The sequence below is a fragment of the Barbatula barbatula genome (assembly GCF_947034865.1).
Source record: "Barbatula barbatula genome assembly, chromosome: 5".
NCBI classification, from domain to species: domain Eukaryota; kingdom Metazoa; phylum Chordata; class Actinopteri; order Cypriniformes; family Nemacheilidae; genus Barbatula; species Barbatula barbatula.
This window is the reverse complement of record NC_136769.1, coordinates 10,096,779-10,120,092: the sequence shown is the minus strand read 5'-3', so window position 1 is coordinate 10,120,092 and position 23,314 is coordinate 10,096,779. Positions and strand designations below refer to the sequence as shown.

The 23,314-nt window shown below is 39.6% G+C and overlaps 4 protein-coding genes across 9 annotated transcripts; 3 read left to right on the top strand and 1 right to left on the bottom strand.

Moving 5' to 3' along the window:
• Nucleotides 1–183: 183 nt before the first annotated feature.
• On the top strand, nt 184–3,108 carry ypel3 (yippee-like 3). Of its 2 annotated transcripts, none has more exons than XM_079456263.1 (5): nt 184–756; nt 1,508–1,626; nt 1,722–1,765; nt 1,859–1,967; nt 2,049–3,108. In XM_079456263.1, the coding sequence occupies exons 2-5, from the start codon at nt 1,510–1,512 to the stop codon at nt 2,136–2,138; spliced, it is 360 nt and encodes a 119-aa protein (XP_079312389.1). In that variant the 5' UTR covers nt 184–756; nt 1,508–1,509; the 3' UTR covers nt 2,139–3,108. The 2 variants fall into 2 exon arrangements, with proteins under 2 accessions (XP_079312389.1, XP_079312390.1); XM_079456264.1 differs by lacking the exon at nt 184–756 and adding an exon at nt 1,149–1,330.
• Nucleotides 3,109–3,561: 453 nt separating this feature from the next.
• On the top strand, nt 3,562–7,922 carry LOC306894723 (uncharacterized protein). Of its 3 annotated transcripts, none has more exons than XM_079457456.1 (13): nt 3,562–3,663; nt 3,758–3,891; nt 4,238–4,349; nt 4,501–4,594; nt 4,681–4,735; nt 4,814–4,954; nt 5,312–5,472; nt 5,567–5,665; nt 5,741–5,886; nt 6,089–6,260; nt 6,342–6,454; nt 6,579–6,663; nt 6,744–7,922. In XM_079457456.1, exons 2-13 carry the CDS (start codon nt 3,774–3,776, stop codon nt 6,798–6,800), a joined length of 1,353 nt encoding a protein of 450 aa, XP_079313582.1. In that variant the 5' UTR covers nt 3,562–3,663; nt 3,758–3,773; the 3' UTR covers nt 6,801–7,922. The 3 variants fall into 3 exon arrangements, with proteins under 3 accessions (XP_079313582.1, XP_079313584.1, XP_079313583.1); XM_079457458.1 differs by having other exon boundaries at nt 3,595–3,646; nt 6,744–7,802; XM_079457457.1 differs by having other exon boundaries at nt 3,595–3,891; nt 6,744–7,806.
• Nucleotides 7,923–7,992: 70 nt separating this feature from the next.
• On the top strand, nt 7,993–13,567 carry rabep2 (rabaptin, RAB GTPase binding effector protein 2). 2 transcript variants are annotated; one of them, XR_013786664.1, is made up of 12 exons: nt 7,993–8,518; nt 9,049–9,210; nt 9,410–9,495; nt 9,628–9,996; nt 10,071–10,166; nt 10,295–10,393; nt 10,499–10,609; nt 10,694–10,776; nt 11,175–11,230; nt 11,565–11,663; nt 11,736–11,852; nt 11,933–13,566. XR_013786664.1 is itself a non-coding variant. In XM_079456505.1 (12 exons), the coding sequence occupies exons 1-12, from the start codon at nt 8,473–8,475 to the stop codon at nt 12,035–12,037; spliced, it is 1,425 nt and encodes a 474-aa protein (XP_079312631.1). In that variant the 5' UTR covers nt 8,286–8,472; the 3' UTR covers nt 12,038–13,567. The 2 variants fall into 2 exon arrangements, 1 of the variants encoding a protein (XP_079312631.1); XM_079456505.1 differs by having other exon boundaries at nt 8,286–8,518; nt 10,694–10,772; nt 11,933–13,567.
• atp2a1 (ATPase sarcoplasmic/endoplasmic reticulum Ca2+ transporting 1) lies at nt 12,652–23,286 on the bottom strand. Of its 2 annotated transcripts, XM_079456504.1 has the most exons (25): nt 23,158–23,271; nt 22,890–23,029; nt 22,212–22,229; nt 21,934–22,016; nt 20,862–20,966; nt 19,862–20,000; nt 18,677–18,757; nt 18,457–18,542; nt 18,091–18,388; nt 17,815–17,981; nt 17,598–17,686; nt 17,370–17,472; nt 17,129–17,260; nt 16,784–16,909; nt 16,481–16,699; nt 16,232–16,343; nt 15,591–15,814; nt 15,271–15,491; nt 14,959–15,161; nt 14,749–14,834; nt 14,511–14,644; nt 14,310–14,427; nt 14,061–14,178; nt 13,705–13,744; nt 12,764–13,038 (listed from the first exon to the last, which is right to left on the bottom strand). In XM_079456504.1, exons 2-24 carry the CDS (start codon nt 23,005–23,007, stop codon nt 13,740–13,742), a joined length of 2,985 nt encoding a protein of 994 aa, XP_079312630.1. In that variant the 5' UTR covers nt 23,008–23,029; nt 23,158–23,271; the 3' UTR covers nt 12,764–13,038; nt 13,705–13,739. The 2 variants fall into 2 exon arrangements, with proteins under 2 accessions (XP_079312629.1, XP_079312630.1); XM_079456503.1 differs by lacking the exon at nt 13,705–13,744 and having other exon boundaries at nt 12,652–13,038; nt 23,158–23,286.
• Nucleotides 23,287–23,314: the final 28 nt, after the last annotated feature.

Below are 23,314 nucleotides of genomic sequence, written 5' to 3'. Positions count from 1 at the left end.
ATGGCGTAACTATCCATGTGTGTCGACTTATGATTTAAAGCGGTACAATATATTTGAATGTAAAACTTCCATGCAGGATGACAACATCTTTGTGATGTTTTCAAATTGGGTAACTAACTAACATGCAAAACGTAAGCCACGCCTTTTTAGTCATGTGGTAAGACTGAGATAAACAATCTCGGCGCCTTTGTTGTTTTCAATCTGAAACGTAAAAGCACCATAAACGTAAAGGTAACGTACAGCGCACGAAAAGCACAATTTCACAGGCTCTCGCGGTCCTCTGATGTCATCCGCCTGTCGGATCTCGCAGAGCTGCATCAAGTCGAACAAGCCTGATGGCTGACCTATTTCCAGAAGTCGCTTTCTATATTCTGATTGGTGGGCCGTGGTTTGTTTTGAACCACGTGACGTATAAGAAACTTCCTCGCAAAATACTGTAAACAAATCTACGAATATTTTTTCGGTTGCGACATTTATTGCACAGTGGTCTGCTTAAATGAGGAAAAACCACGAAGTCTCAGCTCGAGATCGCGCGTCTTTACGGCAGCTGGACGGACAAAAGGACGGAAGTGTTGGAAAAGCACAACGTGCCGCGCGTTTGTTTGTTTGTTTGGTTGAGTGAGTGGTCTGGATAATTTAGTGAATGCTCAGGCGCGTGTAAAAGCAGAATAGTGACACACGGTTAGAGGTTCTCTCATGCCTTTGAGTTGACAATACTGCGGTTGTATTTGTCTCGAAGAAATAATTTGTGTTTAGGTAAGTTCGTTTTCATTCCCTCGGTATTTCTACAAATTGAGCGAACGCGTTAAAAACATCTGATCTCTGCGCGGGTCGCAAAACATAAACAAGTCAGTATTATTTGCGCACAAACTGTTCGTGTAGCGTTGGCTAATGTAAAGCGTTATTTCATGTTACCAGCAGCAGCAGCATGTTTGTTGTTAATTTGTAGCTGATTTGTGGGCCGCAGTTGTATTCCATATGAACTAAACGAATCTTAAGAAAATCTGTGTGTATAATTTACGTTTATCCTAATATTTTACATAAAGCACATTTTTAATGACGGCATGACTTAGTTATCAATTACATCTCACCCTTGTTTACCCTCGTGCCTGTCGTGCCATATATGGGGGGTAACTACAGTGTGGGCAGCCAAGCAAAGTAGGTCATTTGAATGTTTCCTTTTCCTGGTAGATCACAGAAGCAAGAGTCTTAAATGCGACATTATAAAACGCAAGTAGATCTCGCACAACATAAACATCAGCGCATTTAACCTGCCATGAAATTCATGCAACATTATTTGCAGAAGCTGTCAACGCCATTTCTTTACCATGTGAGCGATTTGGCAATCCTGCTGTGTTATTGTTGTCAATGGTGCTCCAACGTTATAGCCTTGTGCTTTCGTGTTTTTCTGGTCAAATTTAAATGGGACTAGGGGAGCTGGGAGGGCAAGGTTCGTTATTCTTGCAGATATGGACTGACACAAATTTTGCTTGTGTCCTTTTCAAAGACATGGTGAAGCAAACTAAGGCCAAAACTTTCCAAGCCTATCTGGATTCCTGTCATCGGCGCTACAGCTGTGTCCACTGCCGTGCACACCTGGCCAACCATGATGACCTTATTTCTAAGGTGAGAGCATCTTGCTTGATACTGATAGATTTAGACACCATGCTTTATTGCGTTAAAGGCTGAAATGTGGTTCTCTCTTGCTCTTTTCCCCCCAGTCCTTTCAGGGGAGTCAGGGACGTGCATACCTCTTCAATTCTGTGTATGTAGCACACCTTTGTATGTGAAATGTATCCCAGAAATCAGATTTCATTTCCTTATATAAAAATGTTTTGCTGTCATTTTATGATTTTAGGGTCAATGTAGGTTGTGGCCCAGCAGAGGAAAGGTTGTTGCTGACTGGACTTCATGCTGTGGCTGATATTTACTGTGAGAATTGTCACACCACGCTGGGCTGGAAATATGTAAGCAACAAAAAATACAACAGGATACATACCAAACTTTATTGGCACTGTTACTATATGTCATCTTTTTTCTCCCTACAGGAGCAGGCATTTGAGCTAAGTCAGAAGTATAAGGAGGGGAAGTTTATTATTGAATTGTCTCACATGATTAAGGATAATGGATGGGACTAAAGCCCTTAGCCTTTGCTTTAATTTACTGCCACCTGCTTGCAGCTTCTTCGAGAACAGCATGATATATGCTTCCTTTTAAATATCCATCAATGATGTACATTACTATTGCGAGCACCTTTTTTTCACACGGATATCCCAATGCACCAGGTTTTCAGAGGGGATGGGGAGCCTGCCCTGGGGTAACTGTGTTAGTCTATTTGTAAGTTTGAGAAAACATCTGCTTTAATCATCCACCACTTTAAATCCTGTTTTAAATAATTCTTTACATTTGTTAGGATTTGGACATAAGCCCTCAAACTCCTGATTAAGTGCAATTCACAAGGTTTGGATCAAATATGATCAAAACGATAAGGTCCAATACCTTTTTATTCAGTTCATTTTTACTTTACAGAACGAGGTCTTTGTGTACAAAGTCGAACGCGAGCCAAATTTAGAGTGAACATATTTTACTGTTGTTTGTAAATGATGATGTATTGTGTTTTACATGTGAGAACTTTGCTTAAAGAGGATTATGTGCAATATACGTGTTAGAGAGCAAGAGTTTGCATAAAAGGATGATTATTCATGCTTCCAAATTCTGTAATTTTGGTTGAGATCATCTTTTAATTTACCAAGCCATTGACAAAATCCCTACAAATCTACTGTGTGCGTGAGAGTTATGGTCCACAGCTAACTTAACATTGACACTTCAAATACAGCTTGAAAACGCATTTAAGATATAATGGGATATTCTTTTTTTTATATGTCTGTCTTGTATGTTGCATTTCGTTCATGATAAATGTTGTAAATATAATCTAACATTGAGCAGCATGTACAGAGACATTTATCTGATAATGTTAGAGCAGACATAAAAATGTGTTTGTGATTATGTAGCAAAATATTTCTTTGAATGCTAAACCATTAAAGTGTATTACATTAACCTGAAATCTTTACATTAAAGTATATGGGGTAAATAAAAGCAGTGACACTGGGCTGTTTAATGTTTAGTTTTTTCTAGATTGGATTATAATTTTGGTATAATAATTGGTCATTTTTATTGTCAACATTAAAGTGATAGTCCCCCCCCCCAAAAAAAAATCTCTCATTTAATCACCCTCTTTTAATTTCAAACCTGTAAGAACAATATAAGTGAATGGGTGCAAGTGCTGTTAGTTTACCAACTTTCTTCAAAACATCTTCTTTTGGGTTCTGGGGAAGAACGAAATCCAAATGTTTGAAAAGAGGGTGAGTAAATGATGGCAGTTTACTTAGAAAATATCTATCGTTACTTGTGGTGAGGATTAGTCTGCAAATTGTGTAGTGATATCCAACCAAACAATCTAAAAAATACTGGAAAGATAAAACAAACATTTTTATGAACAAGCCGGAAATAAGCAACAGCCTTGATTTTAATAATTAAACGCGTCAGCGCTAGATTGTCAGTGCATGAAAAAGACTACAACTCCCACAACACTTTGCGAATTGGGTGACGTGGCCAGCGTTCATCAACAGACCGGGGCGGTTTGAATGTAATGTAACGTTAGATGTGAGCGATTCTCGAAATCCACAGTTTCTGTTTCATTGTTTGAGTTTAAGTTTATACTTCATAGATACTAAAGTAACACGCTCCTTTATTACAGTACGTAATTTTACACGATGTCTGGGAAGATCAAAAACAGGAATGCTGCAAATGCCGACTCAATAGCGGGCAGCGTGTCCTGCGACGAGCGCATTTTACGGGACTGCCATCAAATGTACATTGATACTGACAGCGGTAATTGACAGGAGACTTTTATTTTATGTTAATGATATGCTGTTTATTTAGTTATAATAATAGACCAAGTAAAAAGTATAATTGTTCTGCCACTATCATGTGCTAACTGTAGCCGTAAAGCTAAATTACCGGTTGATCTCCACTGTTTACTTCAGGAGGCCAGAGGCAATATAATATTTTTTCGCTTATAATGTGCCACAGTGTCGATTAACGCCACGTGTGCTATTAAACCTAACGCACAAATAAGTGTAACGTTATGTCAGTTATGTACAAAGATGTGTCTAAAATTAGCTACAATTTCGTCCTGTCAAGTATGTTTAAAAACAATCGTCGCTTTTTTATTTAGGACTCGTAGCAATCGCTCAGTCGGTTGGGGTGACCCTGCTGCCTCCCCGCAAAAAAATCAATGTGATGTTGATGGGCAATCACTCAGCTGGCAAGAGCAGCTTTATCAACTGGTAAGTTAGTGTAATGTTACGTACATTTCCAGCGAGGGAGGGTGTTCAATCACTATTGTTCATTAAAGTCATATAGCTCCATTCATACTGGCTCTGAAGTGTTTTCACAATGCATTCATTTAAACGGTTGAAAGATGTTTTTGCTTTGCAGGTATGTAGAGGAGCATATCCAAAGGACAGGGGTTGCTATAGAGACACAGGGCTTCAGTTTCGTTACAAGTGGGCGAAAGAGAGAATCACTCACGGTAAACCTAGAGGATAATATAAATATTTTTTAATGATTTTTATTTATTTTGCAATAATTACAAAACGAGAAATGTTTTCTGTTTAGGGAAATGCAACGCTCCATCTTTACCCTCACTTCAAACCACTACAGGAATTTAAAGGTTTGTTGTGCCAGTTCTGCAGGTGTGTATGATACACTTTCATGTATTGGTGTGTGAAACGCGTCTCTTCTTTTTCAGGAGTGTCCGAGTATCTTGGCACAGAGATTTGTACTTCGCGACAGAAACGTTTCAACTTGGTGACTTTTGTTGATACTCCTGGACTGGTGGATGGCGATATGAAGTACCCATTTGATGTGGACCAAGCTATCCTGTGGCTTGGTGTGTATGTTATTAAAGGGATACTTCACCCAAAAACACTTGTATCAATTTCCTTGTTTTGCTGAACAAACAGGAAGAAACTTGGAAGAATGTCAGATCTTATCTACCATTTACTGCCATAGTAGGGAAAATAAATACTATAGGAGTCAATGGGGCATGAGATTTGACAATATTCCAAACATCTTCCTGTGTGTTCAGGTCATGGCCATGCACTTTTTAAGCATGTTGCATTTGGTATTTTTGTGTTCACAATACATATTCAGAGCGATCATTAAACATAGGATTTGCTTGGCTATGCATTTCACAGTATTGCAGATGTTCATGTTGCACGAATTTAAGAACCCATCCTTATTCCAGGTGAACTGTGTGACCTGATCCTGGTTTTCTTTGACCCGATGGGACAGGCTTTATGCAAGCGCACACTCAACATTGTAGAGAATCTGAATGAGAAGCAAGGCGACCGTCTTCGTTTTTATCTAAGTAAAGCTGATGAAGCTGGTTCAGAGTCTGATCGACAAGTAAAACTATTTCTGTTCTATTTGTATTGGCTTGACCTTCCGTATGCATTCACATGCCATAATTAACCAATTTCTTTGTTACTGGTTATTTCAGAGAGTTATGATGCAGATTGTACAGGAGCTTTGCAAGCGTCCAGGACTCAACAAGTGTGGTTTTGACATGCCCACCATCTATGTGCCCAACCCAAATAAGGTACGACCACAAACCATTTAGCCTGGAGTGTCCTTGAATTTGTTCAACTTTCTACCATGCTTTCTCTTAAAACAGCCCAGCCGGTGTGTCAATCAGATTGAGGAGGTGTGTCGCACTATAGAGAAGACAATTAACCAGACAGTGCAAAATACACTTAACTCACTGGAAAAGGACTGTAACCTTATTACCGAGGCCATCACAGACACGCTTTATAATGACAGGTAGTGCAAACTAGCAAATTTGTTAGTATTTATAAATAGATAAACCAAGAACTTTTTGGAAATTAAAGGTAATTTATAAGTAAACATTTGTGAAACCTATGTTTCTATTCAACTAGGCACTAATTCATTGATACTTGTGAATGGACTGTATCTATTGTGTGCATATAATATACTGTTTTCCTTTCTTTCTTTCTAACTCTAGGCAATGTGGTATAGAAAACCGCCGGGCACGTTTTAAGGGCTGTTTGTGGGGTATGCTTGGTTTCACTGTGCCCCTGCTACTGCTTCTTGCCCTTGTGCTTGGCACCCTCTCCAGAGAAATGCTGGAGCTCATGCTGGGTGATAACGGCACAGAGGCTCTCTCTTTATATGTGGTCAGTACTCCTCTGCAGAGATGCATGCACATGTGCCATTGTCTGTAGGTACTGATGTAATATGTGGATTTGTATCTTCAGACTCCTGCGGTGAAAGCGTTTGAGTCGCTGTCAGCGCAAGTTCAGTTGTACACCTGTGTTGCACTGGTGCTGTTGTCCTTTATATTCCTTCTCCTTGCCCGCTTCTCTTTCAGGTGAAATTAACAGATTATTATGAATTCATACATGTACACACTTTCAACTTCTATGGATCTCATTTGCTTATGTCATTGGTAAGGTGCCTTTTATCGTTTTATTATTTATGTTTTCTAAATTTAGGACTAAGCCTACACTCTCTGGCAAACAAAAGAGACAGCTTCAAGAAAAACTGGAATATGTTCAGGAAGTAGTCAAGACCAAAAAGGTAGGGTGTGCATTTGGGTTGAGAGACATATTTAAAGATGATTCACTGATGGTCTATGACCTGATTACTTTTTTTTACAGAAAAGTCTCTATGAAGAGTACCTGCGCCAGAGTGTGGGTGATCAGGACATGAACTGAGACAACGGAAGACTTCAGACATGTGGATAGAAGGAACAATGCAAAAGCCCGGGGTACACCAATAAACTGCCTTTAAACATTCCTATACTGTAGAGGACACACCTAAGATATCACATGTGCACTGGGTTACAAGCTACAGCGTGTACCTCTTAGCTCGTGGAAGTCTGCTTACATTTAGCACTTAATTATGGAACTGTGGACCAATAGGGTTTTATTTTTAGTCTTGCCATTGCAATATAATAATGGTGCTGTACAGGTAAATTAAAGGAGCAGATTGACATCTGACCTAATGCTCTGCATTGTCGTCCTCATCGTCCGAGCAGTTTTTAAAGTTATCCAAACATTTTCTACTTGGTACCTGAAATTGTCCATATTCTGTGGTAAATTACCAAAATGACTGAGGACCCTTTTGTATTTCACACTCTGTATTTAAAAGAGACGTTCACCTTTAAAATAAAAATTCTGTTATCAGTTAAACCAAAAGTGTTGGTAACAGCAGCACCCCGTGCATTGTAACCAATGCAACAACATCATTTGTTAACACAATTCTTCAAAATGTCTTTCGTGTTCTGTGGAAGAAAGTCATAAAGGTTTGAAATGACAAAAGGGTGAGTAAATGATGACAGCATTTTCATTTTGAAGGTGAACCACTTTAATGACTTTATAAATATTGTTACCATAGTTTCTTCTGTCAACTGTTAAAATAAAAATATAAATGTATGTTTGCCTCGTGGTTTTACTTGATTCAGAAAGTGTCTTGGATTAAGTTTATTAGGTCATTGTTAACATCTAAATCCTCACTAGTATTCTCTGAAATCAATGTACTGCACTGGAGGAGATGCTTTCACTACAGCTCTATGACAAAATGCTGAATTGTTTTACCGTACTGTGTTCTCCTTTTGAGTTGGGTAGTGTTGTCTTACCCTTTGTTAAGTATTTCCTATATCTTTTACAAAAACTTAAAAGAATGTCGATCCTCTTTTGTGAGGCTATGCGGATTTGCTGCATGTAATTTACCTCCTTAAATCCTCCCCGAAGCTGAGCGCCAACTACACAGTAAATGCGCGCTAAAATATCAGTATATGTTCAATAATGTGTTTGAATAAAGAACAAAGACATGGGATTTCGGACATTACTTTTGGTCACTACTGTGCGCTCATTCGATAAGATGACCGCTGCAGTATGGTGACGAATATCCGGTGCAGTTTTTACTTCATTAATATGGCAATCAATTAAATACACGTGAAGCGTCAAAAATAGCACAGAATAGTAACGTAGAAATAACTATAATAGTAATGGAATTTTGAGTATAATTTTTTTAATCATCTATTTGAGTTACGCAACTGAAATAACCAATTGACGAAATATCTCGTTATCTCTGGCTGTGGATAAATCCTAGCGAGCGGTCTAGTCGGCATTTATACATGCTGTCTATGTAGGTGGCTCGCAAGGTTTCGTGACACAGCCTCTGTGTATGTGGCTCTCGAGATTGTGGTTAGGTAACACCCTCTGGATTAAACCGGTGAAAGTTGTTTCCTGAACTCCTGGTGCAGTTTGTAGGTTTGTTGAAGGCCAACCCTGCTGCGGCTCAGACAGGAAAAGGAAGACGGATGCGGGCGAAGGGAAGAATATCGAAACGAACGGATCTCATCGAGCCAAATGACGTTAAACCATGGAGGTGTCGGAGACGCCATTATCGCGCAGCGAAGACAACAACGGTATGAAAAACGAACAGATGTTACACTGCACATTGTTTTGTATAAATATCGAGGTCTGCTTAGATATAAACACATTAGAGCAGTGAGTCCGACATCGTAAAATAATCGTAGATAATCTGATCTCAGAGTACACATACGATCAAGTTGCTCCTAATACAGCCCACATAAACAGACCGCAGTGAATCGTAGACACAACGACTAACCAAGAATTATGCTTACTTCTGTTGTTAAAAGACAAAAACAAAATGCAACACAAACGATCAACATGTGTCTTTTCTACCTCTAGGGTAAATACTTAATTTTGTGATGTCATGTGTCAGGTTTTGCAGTCTGAACTGACACATGCACACTACAAATACTCCTATTTCTGACCCTTATTCAGACTTTAATGGATACTTTTATAAAGCAGGGAGTTATTCTTGATCTTTTCTTTTGTGCACCTTCTAAATGAACCATTTAAATATAATTTTTTTAAAGAAAGAGAATTAGGAAGCAAACAGGGTTATGGGTGTCCTGTTTCCCCTCTGTAGGATCTGAAGAAGATATCCAGACCCAACTAATCGAGTGCAGAGCTCAGCTGGAACACTGGCAGGGTGTGGCGAGGATCTGCGAGCTCAGCAAACAGGAGGAGCTGCAGGAACTGCAGAAACAATGTGACCAGGAGATTCAGTCATTCCAGGAGGCTCTGAGAGGTAAGACGTAAGAAAGGTCAAAGGAGTATAGTGAACTAATGATGAATTCTTGTTTGGAGGGGCCCGAGCATCATGCAACCTGTTTTACATGCATAATGTGAGAAAGGGATTTGTAACAATGCCAAAAAGTTATCAGTGCCCTGGTAAATTATTCACATTCTGCGGAGTAAAGCCAGGAACATGTTTTTTACCATTTCAGAAACCGCTGCTCAGTATGAAGCCAGAATATCTGCTCTTCAGTCTGAGCGTGCCCAATGGAGAAAAGCTAGGGACCATGACAGCAAGGTTTGTAGTCATTGAGTGTTTTTTCGTGTCATGTATCATTCTTTTCATTTTGAATGTAGTTCATTTGAAAGATAAATGGTTAAGTTCCTCTCTCGCTTTTCCTCTCACATCCTCATTTCTTTGTGCATGTAGGGTGGCTTCAAAAAGGGCAAAGTGGAGGCTTCCTTTCTCCCCAATGAAGCACTACAGGGCGGCTCTTCACCTCCACAGGGCACTGACCCTGAGAGCACGGGCTCAGACTCTGATCCACTGGAGCTGCTGGCAGAGACATCAGATACAGAGACAACAGGATTCATGATGGACTATTTCCCCCCTCACTGTGATTCTGCCTCCCTCTCATCCTTCTCTCTGGACACACCGTCTTTGCCCAGGCATCAGCCCCCTCAGGATGACACCGCCTCTATTGTTTCCACAGGAACGCTGGTGCCTGAAGCGATCTACCTGCTACCACCAGGGCACAGGCTGGTCTCGTATGTGGACTGGGACAAACTGCAAACACAGGTCAGTATGTTTCATACTTCAACTGTTGTGAATATATAGAGGTCATTGATATCAATGCAATGTGGTGTTTTCAGCTTGAAGAGCTCAAAGAGGAGGTGACAGAGCTTAGAAAGCAGAAAGCTGAGCTGGAGAGAGAACTCAGTGTGCAAAGCATAGAGACCCAAAAACAGGTACAGAAACTGAACTGAAATTTCAAGGGTGTTCTCCATTGTGACTTCATGTTCTTCTAAATGCCTGAACATGCAAGAAAAACATTGCTATACTGTTACCCCTTACACGTTTTTGTGTTTGTTTTCAGTTGTCAGTGCTTCAGTCTCAGGTGCAAACATCTGAAGCCCTCCTCCAAGACATACAGAAATCTTTTAACCAGTCGCAAAGTGCCGTTCAGAGCAGATTGGTGAGTAGCAGATAACCAGTCCATCACAGATCAGCATTCGCTAAGAATATAAAACCTGATTATGACCACTAACAATTTGCACATCTGCATGTCTTTTTCACCTAGACAGAGCTGTCTTACTCACAGAAGAGAGTTTGTAATGAGCTCTCCAAGTTGAAAGGTGAAGATTGTGAGATTGATGAAAGTACTGAAGATACCCTGAGTCCAACATTACAGGTACAACCCACTATGAGTGTATGTTTACGAGTGGATTTGACTAAAGTGTGCACGAGTGGACTAAGCTTGCGTTTCTATATGCAGGCGGCTCACTGTGAGGAGAGGCTTCGTATTGAAATCGTGAACCTACAGGAGCAGCTGGAGACACGCACAGAAGAGAGCGGTCTGTCAATCTCTTACTAAATATTATTCTCACTGTATAAAGTGGAATAAATTGTACTTTAACTTCTTGTAGACAATATAGCCTCATTGTTTTGTCTCTGCAATGACCATGTGGTTCTTACGTATTTACCCATTTTTTTTCTCTCTGCATGTTTGTTCCTCCAGAGGTTGTTGAAGGTAAGTCATTTATACTTTTGTTCAGTCATACAATGCATCTAATAATCTGGTTATTAGGTGCATGTAATGTAAGTATTTAGGTATTTTGGAGGTCAGCAATTTTTTGCCATACCTAAAAAAAGCAGTCAGTGTTTACTTTCTTTAGTGTACTAGCTTTTCCAACTAGCATCTAATGAATATTATGCCATAAATGTTAATGTTTAAAATCAGTCTCTCTGTCCCTCAGTCAAGCTTGCAACCCTGAAAGTAGAGGCGGACCGCATTCAAAGCCAAAAAGAAAAAGTATGCATGCTTTTATTTATATTTTTTTACATTTTTAATTGTGGTACTAGCTGGCTTTGTACAAGTCTTTGCGTGTGTTTCTTTTGCTAGTTCTAAGTTCTTGTGTAAGGTGCTCAAAATACAAAGAAATATATACATTTTTGCTTTTTTACCGATAGCTTTTTTTAGCTTTCTTATTGGTGAAATGTATGCAAATAAATCAAATAAAAACAAAAATGTTATGAGATTATAAATGGACAAGAATGTAGCTTGATACAGTTTAAAATGTTTACTGTGTAGTATGGATTAGTTAATATTTTATTTAAAACATGGCCATTGTTGCATCTCTCTGTAGTTGGATGCCAAGCTGCAGGAGTGTCGCGTAGAGGTGGAAGGGCTGCGGGTGGCGCTCTCTCACCTTCAGAAAGAAAATAAAACGCTCATCCGAGAGAAGGTAAATGTGTGTGGTGGGGTAAATTGTTTGTGTAGTCAGTGTTATTTACTGTCATTTCCCTCTTTCTTTCAGACTGTGTTGCAACAGCAGTTTTTAGAGTCGCGCAGTCAGGTGATTAGTCTGCACACTCAGCTAGACACCAGTCAGACTGTGCAAAAGGATTTTGTCCAGCTGTCCCAGTCACTGCAGGTACTGCACTGTAAATTCCTAAATAAAAAAAGAAGCTTTGTAAGTAGCTTTTTTTACTTTTGATCTCTCTGCATTCTCAGGTGAAACTGGAGCAGATTCGACAAGCCGAGTCATTGAACCAGGTCAAGCACATTTTAGGGGAGGCAATTGAAGAAGATACGGATTCAAATAAAGATGCCACATGAAACAATAAAGGAAGACCAAAGTGAAGAGACTCTGGTGGGTAGATAGGAGGTCCTCAGAAAGGACCAAGTTGAGGTGGGCTACCCTCAAAGTGAAATGATGAAGTAAATGGCCAGTCCTGCTCTCATGGTTCAACAAAAGCTTCTAATGAACTCAAACCATACGAGCTAAGCTTATAATCATGTTGAATCTGGTTTTGCTAATACTTGAATAGTGTGAAATGTTAATACACTGACTACTGTCTATACTAGACTTGACGATATTGTAGTGTAATTTTTATCACCATGATATACTGTTGGCTTTCCTAAAGCACACGGACTGATATATTACTTGGTTACTTTCACCAGCAAATGAAGGAAGCAAATACTGTAATGGTAGTTTGGTATGAGCCAGTGAGTAGTGTAAGATAATTTTTCTGTTAATGATCTGAAAAAACTAAGGGGTGGTTTCCCGGACAGAGTTTAAGCCTAGTCCTAGACTAACTTAAATGTAAAAGGTGTCTTGATTAAAAAGAACTTGCTCTGACAGATCTTAAAATATGTCAGTGTGATTGTTTTGTCTCAAGATGCACATATTTTAAGGGTTTGTTTTAAGAAATGAGTCCAAGTCCTGGTTTAAAATAATCCCTGTCCGGGAATTTTAATACATGTAATGAACGATAACAAACCTGAGTGTGTTGTGTTTGATTGAGATAGCGTAAGATGAAATAACATAATGTAAAAGACCACACTCTTAAATACACATCTTTATTTTAAGAATAGCATTATCATTAGAATATACTGTCCATAACAATATTTATTAAATTAAGTCTTAATACATATACATAATACTTAAATAGTTTTTTCCTTTCTTTTGTAAGGTTGCACATTTTTCTTTGTTGTTTTCACTGATTCACATTGATTCACTCCTGGCATAATTTATTTTTCTTTCGGAGTGTTGATGTACTTCCTCATATCTTCAGTTTTTCAGTCCCACTTTTTGGACACTAGATTCTCGTCTTTCACTGTTGAAGTAAGTATGTGAAATGAGATGGGATCTGTTCATATAATTCATAAAATAAAAGTATTAAATAAATAAATAAAATACTTCAGGTATCTTTCAAATGTAACTAAATAGAATATTTACCAGTTTTTTAAAATATTTCTGTGTAAACCAAATCTGGTAAGTCTCTTTAAAATAACAGAATTCGGATGTTTTGTTTTTTGTAAGTCATGGTATCAGATCAGTCAGGTTATCTGATATCAGTCTTGCTGTCAGACAGCATAAGCATCGGGTGCTATTGTACTATTTACACACTCATGCATATTTGTTTGAAACCACTTGCTCATATAAAATTATATTTACTACTTATTTAATAAATACAGTGAATTCATGATCCTATTCTATTTGTGTGATGTTACAGTCACGTAGCATCCCATATCATACAAATACTATTTGAAACTGATCAGGCTATCTAAACTGTATTTCCGCTTTTCCAAACACAGTTTTAATGATCTCAAACCACATATGAATAAAACAACTACTCAAATTAGAATCGTATCCAGAAATATTTATCTTTCTAAACACAGTGTCAATCAGTTTTCTTCGGTGTCTAAGAACAGCACAGTTTTCAGACTGACAGACAATAAAGGGAGACAAGCAAGGACAGACAGTTAGGATTGTGGGATACCTGGTTTTGTTACAGGAATATGGAAGGGTGCAGAATTAGGCTGGAATGAGATAAAGAGGGGTTGAGTAAGGGGTTGAGTAAGGAGTGATGAGAAGGAATATTTAGATTAATATTTCAAACCCAAGAGTAAATATAAAAAGACAGGAGGTCAATAAGTGAGAACAGCAAAGGAAAATTGGAATTAAGAACGTGTTATAAAAAGATAAGTAGTTTTAAATTTGTTACTTGACAAAAATTTGTTACTTTTAATATAGTTAATATAGTTTAATATATTGCTGTAAAAATACAAATTATAAAAAAATGAAAAGAAAATTTAAAATCGTAATTTATTTGTGTGAAGTTAAAGTGTTTCTTACGCTCCAGGTAGTTGCGAGCAACAAACTTGAGCAGCTCGTCAATTAGAATGACAGGGAATGAAAGCTTCAGTACCACCATCCACTGTTCCACGTTGAGATGGGTTAGCTTGAAGATCATCTGTTTGAGAGGAAGACACCAAAAACAGATTAGCAGCGTGTTAAGAACTGACAGGTAAAAAAAAAATTAAAGCAGTTCATAATACCATATAACAAATAAAGCTCTTGTTGCTGGATGGATTTGGTACTTACGGGCAGAGGGTCAACATAGATGATCATGAAGTGCAAAGACATGGAGAGAGTCATGGCTCCCACCAGCCACAGATTGCTCCATGGCGGCATACGCAGCAGAGATTGATTCTCGGACAAGCTGCACACACGTTACCATCAGCATTACCAAACAGCTATTCGCATATTTTAAGATGTTGAATTATATGGAGCACAGGTACCCACCTGTTGAGGGCATTGCACATCTCGATGGTGACCAGCACGGACAGAGCCATGGTCATGGGGGGAGCGGCTTCAAACACCTCACATTCAATGCCGGCAAAGTCTTCATTGTCAGCTGTGCACTGCATGAAGTGGGACTGAGAGACAAAGAATTGTTTATATCATTATTGCCTTATTGTGGCATATATAGAATTTTAGCATTAGCTACACTCCGATGCATTAACAGATGTTAAATTCTAACCAGCTGGTAGAAGGAGACCATTGGGCCTTCATCACAGTACAGGAACCACCAGGCAGCAGCGCCGACAGTTGCAGCTCCAACGTAACCTTAATAACAGAGATGTCTTTGCTGATGTGGACTAAATTTGGATAATCTTATAGCGTTAACTAAACCTATGTATATAAAGTATATGCATTGATACTGCGTTTTATATCAGATGAGTAAGCATACCTCCAATGGCCAGGTATCTGAAGAAGAGCCATCCAGAGATGAGGGGTTCCTTGGGAGAGCGAGGAGCCTTGCCCATGATATCCAGATCGGGTGGGTTGAAGCCCAGAGCAGTGGCAGGGAGACCATCAGTTACCAAGTTTACCCAGAGCAGCTGAACGGGGATCAGAGCCTCGGGCAGGCCAAGAGCAGCAGTCAGGAAGATACTGAAGAAGACGAAGACAGTTTAGCGGTAAAACTAGATTCTCTAAAGGTAGAGCTTCATAAGATTTAATAATTAATGTGTGTGTGTGTGTTAGGAATAGATTGTCTCACCACACAACCTCTCCGACGTTGGAGGAAATGAGGTAGCGGATGAACTGCTTCATGTTGTTGTAAATGGCTCTTCCCTCCTCGACGGCGGCCACAATTGAGGAGAAGTTGTCATCAGCCAGGACCATCTCAGAGGCTGACTTGGCAACAGCAGTGCCAGAGCCCATGGCAATGCCAATCTCTGCCTTCTTCAGAGCAGGAGCATCATTCACACCATCACCAGTCTGATGGAGGTCAAGAAGAAGGGGAGGGATTTTTACATATAAAACGGTAAGCATTAAGGTTACATTTGGTTCTCGTGTCGTATGCTCTTTTTCTCTTACCATGGCAGTGATCTCATCAAATCCCTGCAGGAACTCAACGATCTTGCTCTTGTGTGAGGGCTCGACACGGGCGTAACAACAGGCCTTACGCACGGCTTCTCTCTGCTGGGGCAATGGCAGGTCATCAAACTCACGGCCTGTGAAGGCACGGCCAGTCACATCCTCATCGTCAGTGAAGATGCCAATACGACGGCAGATAGCCACGGCGGTTCCCTTGTTGTCACCTATTGGAAAGCAGTTTTGATTATAATACGTAAGTTTTACAAGCTTTGTGCCAGTCGAATAACTTTGTGTACATGTAGGTACAGCTAACACTACAGTTACAGACCACTTCACAATATGTAGAAACTGGGGACTTTTAACACTGGTTCGTGTAACATTTTGAATTATTTAAAAAGTCTGTTGGTTATATTTTACTCAAGTGTTTGTGTAGTGTTAAAAATTTAAACAGGAAGTTCTTCTGGACCAGTGTTTTTACATCTTCTGAAGTCTATAAAATACAGGGCTTAAAGTATAGTACTGACACTATGTAGTGTGTCCATATACAAACACTGACAATTTATAATGCGATTGTGAGTGTCAAGAATAAGATTAAAAAGAGTATGTGTGATGGTTTGGAGTTGGAGATGAACATGACTTACCAGTGATCATGATCACACGGATACCAGCAGCCCTGCAGAGCTCAATGGAGCCAACAACCTCTTTACGAGGGGGATCCAACATACCAACACAACCCACAAAGGTGAGGTCAGTCTGTGAACAAGGAACAAAAAGTAAATCAATAATGTTTTATCTTAGTGGAGTGCCTCTGTCATTGTTCACCTTAAAATACTATTAACTGCTTATCTTGATGATGTCAAGTTAGTAGGGATCTTTCACATTTTAGATACCTCATAGTCAACAAACTTGGTGGAGTCTTCCAGATTCATCTCCTCTGTTTTCAGAGGGTTGTCACGGGTTGCCAGAGCCAGACAACGCAGGGTATCGCGGCCAGTTCCCCATTCCTTGATGACAGACATGATCTTATCCTTAACTGGTCCAGTCAGGGGGACACGGGTGGTGCCAACACGCACATAGGCACACCTGTCAATCACACCCTCAGGAGCACCCTACAACAGAATAGTGATTTTGTGCTTTAGATTCTATGTAAAGGATCTTATTTTTCTTAGGAAGCCTTTTGGGGTGGTCCTGACCTTGATAAACATCTTGTTTCCAACAGGGGCCTTGGAGGCCTTAGCGGGGGAGCAGTAGACGGACATAGACTTCCTGTCACGGGAGAACTCAAGAGTGAATTCTTTCTTCATCAGCTGCTTGACGACCTAGGAAACCAAAAGAAGATGAATATTAAAAAATGTCCAATATGGAATTATTAAAATGTAACCAAAAGAACAGGGCTATTGCAAACTATCCATCCAAAATATTTCCTTTAAAGAATCTCTTTGTATATTGGAGATTTCTTGTGGCATTGCAATTCATTCCAAGGATTGCAATGAAATTGTACCCACATGAACTTACAGCTGAAACACTGAAATACTTACAGAGCAGCATGTGTTGGCCCTCTCCACCTTGGACAGACCACGGACATCGGTGTTGAACACGTTCATCTTTTCCACCAGGCAGCACAGGGCAGTCTCTGTGGCCTCACCGACCTTCTCATAGATTCCTTTAGACTGAACAAGTCATCATAATGAAAACCAAGAGAGAACATTTAGTTATTTCTGCAAAGAATGAGAAACTAGGACAAAAAGAGCTTGAGAAACAGATGAAAGATTTGTTTACCTCATTGTAGTCCAAAGAAGAGTCATTGCACAAGGCGCAAATGGTTGCCAGTTCAACAAGGCCGTCATACTGGCCGCACTTGACGGGAAGTCCACTCTTAGTACTATAAGGCAAAGAAAAAAGTTTAGGTTTAGTTTACTTTAGTTAAAAACATCATAAAAGTCTGTGGTTGGTGCTTATTTACATACTGCGGAGAGTGTGTTATATGTTTAGTATGGCTTTACTTACACATCTCCCTCAGGGGTGTACTTGGAGCCAGAGATGTCATACTGGTCAAGGGTCACAGATTCACCTTCCACCCTCTCAATGACAAACATCTAGAAATATAGAGAGGGATGCTTAAACCAGTGTAGAATGGTTGTAGTGAAAGACTGTAATACATTTGACTTGAAATGAAATGTGTCTTAAAAATGTGTCCATGTAATTCTGTGACCCTCTCACAAACCTTTGTAACACACATCTGGTTGGTGGTGAGGGTGCCAGTCTTGTCTGAGCAGATGACAGAAGTGCAGCCCAGAGTTTCTACAGAGGGGAGAGAGCGGACAATGGCATTTTTCTTAGCCATACGGCGGGTTCCCAAAGCCAGGCAGGTAGTGATGACAGCAGGCAGACCTGTTCAAAAAGAACGACAGAAACTGAGGTTAGTTTTAAACACGTTAAGAAAACAAAACAAAAGTTTAAGTATCTGCCAAAAGCAGACATGTTATTTTCGTGTTCTCACCCTCAGGGATGGCGGCCACAGCGAGGGCCACAGCGATCTTGAAGTAGTACACAGCACCGCGGATCCAAGAGCCTCCGTGGACGGGGTCGTTGAAGTGTCCGATGTTGATGAGCCAGACAGCCACGCAGATGAGGGAGATGACTTTGGAGAGCTGCTCGCTGAACTCGTCCAGCTTCTGCTGCAGGGGGGTCTTCTCCTGCTCGGTGGCAGCCATCTGATCACGGATCTTACCAATCTCAGTGGAGACGCCGGTGGCGACCGCAACTCCGACGGCTCTGCCAGCAGCGATGTTTGTGCCCTGGAAAAGAAAGAGGTTGGTTAACTCTTTTTCGTGTTTTTGAGAGTAGAGGTAAAAGAAAAACTTACAGAGAAAAGCATGTTCTTCTTGTCCTGGTTGACAGCCCTGAGGTCAGGAACGGCGTCTGTGTGTTTGATCACGCTTACGGACTCACCTGAGATAAACAGAATACAGAGATTGAGAAAAGGAAAGTTATTGAGATATTTTCTAATTTTTTAATTCTTTGTTTTCTTAAAAAAAGATATGTCTGAATCTGTGGTAACTGACAGTATTAGTTCTGAGACTAACCAGTGAGGATAGACTGGTCCACACGCAGGGTTGTGGAGCGGATGGCAGTGATTCTGATATCAGCAGGGACTTTATCACCAACTACACACATAAAAGCAGCATTAAACACAGGCATAAATGTAACGTAAACAAACTATCTCAACCTAACAAAGAGACACTAAGAATTGACAATATTGATACTAAATATTTTTTTTATATTACAAATAATATTTTTGACTGGCTAAAATAAATCAAAAATCTTAAAAGTGCACATTAATCATTCTTAATGTGTTTTTTTTTTAAATAATTTATTTGAAGGGAGAGTTCACCCCCAAATTTTTATTTTGTCATCATTTAATCACCCTTGTCAACCTGTATGACTTTATTTCTGTTCCGTAGAAGACAAAAGAAGATATTTTGAAGAAAATTGGTAACCGAAAAACACCAGCACCCATTGACTTACATTGTATGCCCACAAAACCAATGCACATAAATGAGTGTCAGTTAACAACGTTGTGTGTTCTTTTGTGTTCTGCTTTTTTATGACGGGTGAGTAAATGATGACTGCATTTCCATTTTTGGGTGAACTATGAAATTTTGTTTCTTAGTTTTTATAATGTGATAATTCACCTATCCACTCACTACTGTTTATTAGTCTGTCAATAAAAATATTAAGAGACGGCTCAATAAACAAATGCATGTAAAATAATACACAAAGAGCAAGGACAAGTTGCCCTCCAGCAAGCTGTAAACAAGTGGCTCGGAAAGAAAAAATTAGTGATGAGGAAGGAACAGGTGGAAGAGTAGAGAATAGAAAGAGAGAGGGGGCGAGCAAGTACAAGACAGGTGCTGGGTTGTATTTATATACAAGCTTTTCTTTGCCTGCGCTCTCTCGGGTTCTTTGGGCTTTTCTGATCCTATTACTCCATATTCTTGCTCCGGCTGTAACGCCACCTCATCGTTTCCTTAAAAGGACGCTCACACGTCCTCAAGGTCAGAAGACCCATATAGTCCCATCCTGTCACGCAACACGTGTCTTGTTACTTATTTCGCTTGGACATTGTGTCCACACAGTGTAACAGTTGGCTTGAAGGTTTCGCTTACTCTGCATTTCTGTTCTCTGACCATTGTGCTATTCTGGTGTCCTAGAGCATTGTGGGATTGTTCAGTGCTACAAATGTTCAACTGACACACTATAATCATCACCTGACACTTCCACGATGTCTCCAGGAACGATCTCTCTGGCTTTAATCATCTGTACACTCTTTCTGTCAGTGCGGTAGACTTTTCCCATCTCGGGCTCGTATTCCTTCAGAGCCTCAATGGCACTCTCCGCATTGCGCTCCTGTGGAAACAAATGTCTACATCAGTGCCTGTTCCCCATAGGACTTTACACCTTGTAGACCCTCTCCTTCAAGGGGTCTGCATACTTTCCAAATGACTGCTGTCCCGCAGACCCTCGAAACCTGATCAGCTTCTCGTATTTTTGCTCAATCTTTTGAGGCCCTTAGAGTTAACAACCTTTAACCTCTGATATAGTTTCCACAGCTCTGGTAGGAGTTCTACTATAATTCATTGTTAATTGTTATAGTTGCCTCAAAAAATGTGTTGCTTGGTAAACATTTGAAATTGTATATGGTTTCCACTCACAATCCCATGCAGCAACAGACATAGAAAGACCGTGACATAGAAAACCTTTTAATTTTAAACTGTTAATATTAGGGGGGTGTAAAATTATACCAGTTATGACAATAACCATGATACTATATAACACAATATTGTGTTAATGATATATGATGCTTCAAATGATATATTGTAAATAATCAGATCCTGTTTAAAGTTTTGCCATAAAGGAATAGTTCACTCAATGACTTGACTATAGTACTTTTTATTCCTACTATGGAAAATCAATGGGGACCATTTTTGGGTGAACTGTTCTTTTAAGAGACACTATGAGGCATTGGACATAAAAAAGGGGTAAACACAAAATAAATCAAATTAAATGAATTTCACTGACAATATAATTTATTTATTAAAAAAATATATCTTGGATAACATCACTATCTTTAATTATTTTGGGCATGTGTAGAAGAAATTTTGAAATGTGTTTTTTTTCAGTTTTTTAAATTGTAATAAATATGAGTTTAATATAATATAAAATTCACATAATTAATTTAATGTATAATAATATCATTTTTATATTCACCTGCCACACTCCGACCACAGCGTTGGCGATAAGGATAAGAAGGATGACAAAAGGTTCGACAAAGGCAGTGACGGTTTCCTCGCCTTCCTCAAACCAGGCCAGAACCTGATGGACAGAGAGAGCCAAGTGAGTTGGAGTCATAAAATTCAAAAGTCAATAAAGAATAGGTTTATTAAAAATTCTAAGCCACTGATTATGAAACAGATTGTTTTATAGACAATGAATCAGCGTGTGTGTTTTCTCTTGTCATATTTTAGAATGTGCCTCCCTTCTTCATCTGTACATGAGTTATGGTACAGCTGATCCTCTTCTAGTAATTCTCACATGTGTGCACACATCTCTCGATTTATGGCACGTTAACACCCGCTGTGTGTCTTTCTCTCCTTCACCTTCTCTGTCACTCTACTGAACTGTATTTCATTCCATCCATCTCTGACCTTTGGGTGGATTCGGTTTCTTGGATTGGTTTAAGACCACCTTAAAATAACACTCGTTTCCTCTCTCTGTCTAAATCTCTCCCACTCTCTTGTTCTTTCACTCTTTTTTTCTTGTCCTTGCTCCTCTTCAGAGCTTTTGCCCTGGCCTTCTATGGCCATAATGGCAGGTGTGATGTTACAGGGCTGAACAAAACAGCTGAACTAATGACGTCTGCTTCATTTTTTTCCAAAACAGATTTAAAAAGCAAAGAAAGAAGGAAAGAGCTAAAGAGATTCATGCTTTATGCAAGTGGTGTGGACTCGAGTTTCAAGAACTACATTTCTGTATAATTGTTTGCGAACACTGTTCAAACGTGTTCCATACTTCCCGGCATAGTTATGAGCTGGAGTATACCCCTTATATACCCTAAAGGGTTACTGAAGGGTAAATGTTTAACTTGATTGACAGGGACGGATGGGAATGTGGCAAATGTGTCCCTGTCCTTCACATTCGTTACAACGCACTGTATGCACCCTCAAACGAAACCATGTACCCTTTAAAGAATATCACAGCTATTACGGGTCAACCTTTGACCTGCGGCCTTGTGCCCGTCTTACCCTTCAGATAAAAAATAGTACATTGAGCATCTACTTACAAAAGAGATGCAGGCAGCCAACAGCAGGATCCTGACCAAAAGATCTTCAAACTGCTCAACCACCAGCTCCCAGATGCTTTTACCTGAGAAAGAAAGAGTTTTTAAGATTTCATGGGTACCCTAGTTGTTTAAGTTCATTCATCCCATGTAACCGTTCAGCAAACATGGCCATTCAAGAAAATGAAAGTAACTACGTAAAGATTGTTTTTTCATTATTTGTAAAATAATTCTAGATGTCTTTTTACAATGAGCTATTAAACAGTAGATTGAAGACTTACCCTCCTCGGCGGGCAGCTCTGTGATTGGTCAGTTAGGACCCATTGGCAAGATCATTAGAGAAGATGAGGGAAAACAGAACTGTTAGAATCATCCATCAATACTTTCGTCCCAATCATCATAACGCCAATATACACTTGAGGGAATTTATGAAATAAAACTTTACTAGTAGTCAATAACTGTATAATATTTTACAAACTAAAATTAACTGAATTTATGTATGTGTACTTAAGTGATTAGACAGTAATGCAATCTACAGATTTGCTGTTTGACCTTGTAGGTTTAAAATGGCCCCTGTTTGTCAGCTGTTACATTTTTTTGTACGTTCTCTTCTTCGAATTTTATATCCCTTTCTTTTACCTGCTTAATATGTGCAATATGAACATTATGCTTGGTTTACATGCAAGTATGAAACACATATTAGGAGTGTTTAACACTGTGCTGCTCTTCTCTGTGCACAAATATGCAAATACTTGTCATATGAAAAAATTCAAGGATATTGGAAAATATTTACTCTCCAAACACTTGTTTGACAAAATATGTAACTATATTTGGATGTATTTATGCATGTAATTCATCCACCCTACCAATCATTGTAATAAAATATATCTATTCGCTGTGTCACTCCATCTTTCCCCACTACAGTTCAAGCCTCCAGCCATGCGTCCAGGTTTCCTCACCATTGAATCCGTACTTGGCCTGGTTTTTCTTCACCTGGTCTTGGCTAAGGCCTGTGCTCTCACTCACGCTGAAGTAGGCCAGGCATTCCGCCGGCTCTTTAGAGTGTGCGTTCTCCATTCTGCCTGCTCAACAGGGGAGGCTTTAAGAAAACAACAAAACAAATGTAGGTAAGTCGAATTCCCAGGGAAAATCCTCTTTTAAGGCTTTCAAGTGAAACTGTGAAACCTATGATCCCGTTAACTACAAAGTAGTAAAGGTAGTACCTACCAACACTATTTAAAAGTGTAGGATAGGGACTTAACAGATCGTCCCCTGATTATCTCTCCCCTCTCGCTGCCTCTCTCTCTCCTCTCTCTGGAGTGCAGGGTTGACAGAAAGTGCAAACTTTCACCCATCACCGTAGAGTTTATAAAGACACCGGAGA